At 42.4% G+C, this 5460-nt stretch overlaps 2 protein-coding genes across 6 annotated transcripts in view; one reads left to right on the forward strand and one right to left on the reverse strand.

Moving 5' to 3' along the window:
• Positions 1 to 518, reverse strand: part of AVEN (apoptosis and caspase activation inhibitor) — a 112456-nt gene extending 111938 nt beyond the window's left edge. Inside the window, exons 1-2 of one of the 2 annotated variants that reach the window (XM_080997428.1) lie at positions 322 to 518; positions 80 to 291 (exon numbers count right to left, since the gene is read on the reverse strand). In XM_080997428.1, coding sequence (XP_080853554.1) covers positions 80 to 291; positions 322 to 343 — 234 coding nt within the window. In that variant the 5' untranslated portion in view covers positions 344 to 518. Of the gene's footprint in view, positions 1 to 79 lie in introns of both variants that reach the window. The other variant, XM_080997427.1, reaches the window with a different exon arrangement.
• Positions 1 to 5460, forward strand: part of CHRM5 (cholinergic receptor muscarinic 5) — a 71986-nt gene that overhangs the window by 56305 nt on the left and 10221 nt on the right. The window contains exon 3 of one of the 4 annotated variants that reach the window (XR_013983437.1): positions 1278 to 1770. The exons of 2 other annotated variants lie outside the window; for them this stretch is intronic. The gene's annotated coding sequence lies outside the window, so the exon portion shown is untranslated. Of the gene's footprint in view, positions 1 to 646; positions 838 to 1277; positions 1771 to 5460 lie in introns of those variants that run through there. One more of the 4 variants, XM_080997188.1, reaches the window with a different exon arrangement.

The raw sequence follows: 5460 nt of genomic DNA on the forward strand, positions 1-5460 counted from the left end.
TTGCAACAGAGAAGCGGGGGGGGGGGGGGAGATCTACTTTAGCTCCGCCTCGGCCTCGTGTGTGTCTCTTTTTCCTTACCGATTCATAACCGTGAGGGGCGGAGGCAGGCGCGGCGGGCCCTTTGCCGCGAGCGTCCCGCCTGCCTCTTCCTCTCCCCCCGCCTCTCCCCCGGCTCCCGCCTCCTCGGCCGGGACCGGCCTCGCTGCTGCTGCTGCTGCTGCTACCTCCGGCGCCTTCCGCCGGCCTCTCTCCACCGCCCGGCCGCCGACGATGGGGTTGCCGGCCGCCGCCTCCCCGTTGGGGCCTGCCGCCGCCGCCGCCGCCGCGTTCGGGCTGCTGCATGGCAGCTAGTTCGGGTCCGGCCCGCTCCTCCTGGCAGCCGCCTTTCTCCTGGCCCGTCTCCCCGCCTCCTGCGGGAAGCTGGCTGCCTCCCTCGGGAGAGGAGAAACTGCGGGCCGTGCCAGGCTTGGGCCTAGCGATCCTGACTCCTCTCGGAAGTCCCGGCGAAGCCTCGCGAAGCGCGCCGCCCCGTCTGCAGTGAACGGGAAACGGTCGCAAACGTGGCGCATTTGATGCAAGCGCAACAAAACCTCCGCTCTTTGCGGCCGCATCGTTTAGTTGCTGTGGTTTTTCTAGACTTCCAAGATTAATTATAAGATTTGTTTTTAACTAGGAGATATCACCAGCTCAGAGCTCCTCGATCCTAAAACTGCATACTTGGGAGTAAATCCCATTGGAATGTGGCTTGGTAAATGCAATAGTAATATCTGGCTTGCAGCTCTCTCACAAATTAAGTTTCCGTGAAATCATCCCTAAAGAAATGCCTCACAAATAAGGTAACATAATCCACAATTGAACATAATGAAAGTAGCAATATATCCACATTAAGCTGTTGAGAGAACAACCATAAACAGCATCCTAAATAATGTGTCATGTGGATTCCAGAATGCTAGCCTCGGGAGCTGATTCATAACAATTTTGAGGTGCTCCCCCCCAAAAAAAAAATTGGCAGTAACTTTCATGGTCACTACATATTTAAAGTTGCCATGGTGAATTATGCATGAGCATGCCACTGTGCATGTTAATCAGTAGCTGTGACCATGGTGATGTGCTCAGACAGATCTGCCCAACATGCCACTAAAATCAAAGCAGAAATGCTTATTGCGTGCAGCTGCTCCAAATCTGTGTTGGGAGTGAGAACCCACTGGATGGTTTTAGGATTGATCACAAGAAAATTTGTTAATGGCTGTGCCTCCTTTTCTGCTTCTCTCCAAAGCACATTGCAGTTACATGGGACTTAGGCACCTCAGAGAAGTTCTCCCCTGGGATGAAACAGCAGCCAGGCCCAACCTCAGCAAAGTTCCTGAGCATATGTGTGATATGACATGTGTGATATGACAGCAGCAGCTTTTGAACGAAGGAGGCAGCTGCTTACCTTGTCACATCCAGTTTTTGCAGCAGCCACCTACCTCACTGACAGTCATTACTTGCCTGCCTAACTACTTGCCTGACAGCTCATTCCTAGTCCAATCCCCACTACAGTGGTACCGCAGGTGACATACGCTTCAGGTTACACACTCCGCTAACCCAGAAATAGTGCTTCAGGTTAAGAACTTTGCTTCAGGATAAGAACAGAAATCGGGCTCCGGCAGCATGGCAGCAGCAGGAGGCCCCATTAGCTAAAGTGGTGCTTCAGGTTAAGAACAGTTTCAGGTTAAGAACGGACCTCCGGAACGAATTAAGTACTTAACCTGAGGTACCACTGTATAGGATGGCAGCAACAAAACAGCAAGGAGGAGGATCAGAAACAATAGTCAATGGGAAAGGGAAAGTGGAATTCATGAGTACTGTGATTCCCACAAAATCCTGAAGCTAATGCTAATGGAGTGGTTCCAGAGCAAAGGAATGCAGTGCCCACTTGATCTCTGTATCTGATGGAGTAACCTCTTAATCTGAGTGCGGTCCTATGCTCTGTGACAGAGGGAGTCAACGTGGTGCCTTCTAGATGCTATAGGCAGTGGTCTCAAATTGTAGCACCCTGCTTGTGGTTAACGCTTAGCTGGAATGAAATATTCAACGCAGCAATAGAGAAATTAAAATAATAATTTATTTGTCAGACAAATAAATGAGAGACACAGTGGTATATGGTTACCAAAGCTCTGCCCACTCCAGCCCTGATGGCCAGCACTTATATTTCCTCAGCCCAGCCCCCTTGCTCCTCCTTTGGCTGCCTCTGTCCAATCAGCCTGGTTGAAATTCCTATTGGCTGTTTGCTAGAACCAATCATAAAAGAAACACCCATTTCCTATTACCTTTTATGGGAGACAAAGAGCTATATTTCCTTCTATCCATAAATGGCAGACAAGTAGCCATATATCTTACATTTGCCTCGACCAGGCACCTTAATTATCAGATCATCTTTGCCCTATTGCCCTATTCACTCCAAAACAGATGGCTAATGGTTTTAATTTTTATCTTAAACAGAGATCTTGGGTTCACCTTCTCACACACCATCAATGAAATAAGAATCTAACATAAGAATCTAACATTTCTTACTTTCTAGATCCTTTGCATAATTACATTTAAGCCAATATATTTCATACATAACATATACAGATTTTTAGAAGAAAAGGCCTTTTCAAAGTAAAAAGGAAACAGCTTCAAAAACAACCTCTTCAATTTACACCCCCTTTCAAGCCAGCTGCTGTTTCTATTAGCTCTTGCCCTTTAACCTTAGGAAGATGTGGCTCAAGTCTAATGGGAGGCACATGGGATTACAATAAATTTTACTATTTACCAACTCTTAATTAGTGTTTTTTGCAGCTTGATTGTATTCTGTAATTTGTATGGTCAGTGTGACCTTTTGCTCCCAGCCTGTAATTTCCTTTTACAACCCTGAGGTACTGCTATAAATCAGAGGGGCCCTGTTTAGGAAGATAAACATCTGCCAAAGTACTTAGCCAGCTGGTTTCTGCCTGGCATGAGAGATACAAACATTTACAAATATATTTTTTAAGCTCATTTTAAAATGCAGGCCTTGATCTGATGCCTCATAATTTCATAGACAGCATTAAATATCAGTGCCACCCCCACAACATCTAACCTTTCATTTTACATCATAGTTGTGGTGGCCCCTGCAGCACTCCCAAGGCTTCACACCAAATGCGCCCAAACCAGTTGCATTCCCCCCAAATCCACTTCTGCTATGTGCTACAATTTTATGGGATGAACCAGACATTATTTCTAAGAACCATTTCACACACAGCTCTAAAAACTACATCTGAATCTCTTGCACACTAATTTTTTTCATGTATAAAAGGTGCTTTCATCTGCCTCAGAATTTGGAGAGGGGAGCCATCTTGAAATTGAGTATGCATATGCATTATGGCCATGAAAGTGCGTTAAGAACTAATTGTAAGCACAATTTAGTAGCACATGAAATAGTCTCAGAGCAATCCAAACATTGTACAGTATCCTCTGGGAAGCTGATCCAAAAGAAAGGAATTCACTGCTTCCTCGAATAGATAGAAATCTTACAGTAAATCCAATAGTACTGGTGCAATAACTGGCTATTTAGTCACAAATACCCTGCTCAAATGAACATAGAGTGCATTATCCCAAATATAGTACAATCAATTGAAAACTACATGTAGTTGTTACTCAGGCATTGCATGTACTTTTTCTTCTTCTTTGCATTGCATGTAGTTATTGTGTACTGCTTTCATAAAGTGGGAACCAAGTTGAAAAGCTTTAAAGCTATAGCAATGTCTGCTTTGGCTCTTGGTTGTATTGGAAACAAACCCATGAGCAGAAATTACTTTTGTAAGGCAAAATAGTCTCAGAGAACTTGATCATTTGGAATTGATGCAGATAGCTGACACTTTAAGATCTTAACAGCCAAATATGATTAATAGTCACTCCTCCATTACAGTGAGCTCATTGCTTTTCTTCCCCTGCAGTCCTTAGTCAGCTAGGACTTATTAGAAAATAAAGGGGTGATTTATTTATTTTTAATTGTGGAAAATGACCTGAGTTGGCCTTTCCATTAAGAGTCTGTGGTCAATCACGTATGATAGCTTTGTTTAGGGAACCACTTTTGCTGTAGCTGAAATGAAGAAACTTTGCATTCTTGCATCAAGAAGGAACCTTACTGCATTTTTAAATATGAACTTCTGCAGCTCAGAACAATAAATAGCAACAATGTATGGCCAGATTTTTGCTTTAGAGAAAGAGTTGTGAAAGTTACAAGCAAAGAATTCTAGTTGCAATGAGCAGGAGAAGAAGCCGAGGAGTCCAGTGGACTACTCGTATGAAAGTATGAAAGACAGAAGACATAGAATAGGAAATACTGTATATATTTTAGTCGCTGTTAAAGCAAGGAGTGGGATTTTTTTGTTCTTGTTTTTATTATGTATTTTGTGTTTTTATATTGCATTTTTATGTTGTGAACCACCATGAGATCTACAGATGTAGTGTGGTATACAAATTAAATAAATAAATATTAAATAAATAAATAAAATAAAATAAAATTTTACTGCTACTGAACAGCACATACTCCACTTGTCTCTTTACCAGGACTTTAGTCTTCCATTGCCTTCTTTAAAAAGTTCTGCATATTATGCCACTCTTCAAATTTTTCTTTCATTGCAGCGGGGGGGGGGGGCAAACATGTGGCTCTCCAGATGTCGTTGGACTGTATAATTAAAAACCACATCAAGGCTTTATTTTAACAGCAAATGCAGGGAAATATTTTCTTCAGGACCCATATTGACTTGAAAGGAGATTGAACCCTGTGTCACAACTTTTGTGTGTGTGGACTTTTAAAATAGTGGTTCCTTTATGCGTTTACCTATCTGTGAAACACTGTCAATACAACTTGTTCCCTGAATCTATGGTACCATTAAACATCACATCTAGAGTCCATTGGTATCATAGGTTAAATGTGCCCTGCCTCACTGTTGTCCTACTGCAAATTGGGGGCCCTATGTCTAATACTAGTTGATTTTTTTAACCACAGTAGTTTGAGAAAAAGAATACAAAATATATTTAACTGTTCATATTAAATAGTTAAAGTAAGAATTGAACAATTAATATTGAATAGTTCAGTTATGTCAGAAGCCTTTCCTAAATCTGGTGCCCTTCAGATATTTTTGGACTACAACTCCCATAAATCCCAGGCAGTATGGCCAATGGTCAGGAATGATGGGAGTTGTATTCCAAAACATCTGGAGTGCACCAAGTTGGGGAAGGTTCTCCTACAGCAACAAAGGATGGCTGGGAAATATTACCAAGCCTATTTTGTGTCTCTAAACTTGAATACATAATATTTAAATATCTTTAGAAGTCGTAATTTATAATTGATACTCCAACGGTCTTACAATTTGCTTGTGCTTAATAAATCTGGAAGGAGTCCATTATTATTTTACGAGCTTTCTTTCTCTTTATTTGTCATTAAAAAG

The sequence above is a fragment of the Podarcis pityusensis genome (genome assembly GCF_964106645.2).
Source record: "Podarcis pityusensis genome assembly, chromosome: 1".
NCBI classification, from domain to species: domain Eukaryota; kingdom Metazoa; phylum Chordata; class Lepidosauria; order Squamata; family Lacertidae; genus Podarcis; species Podarcis pityusensis.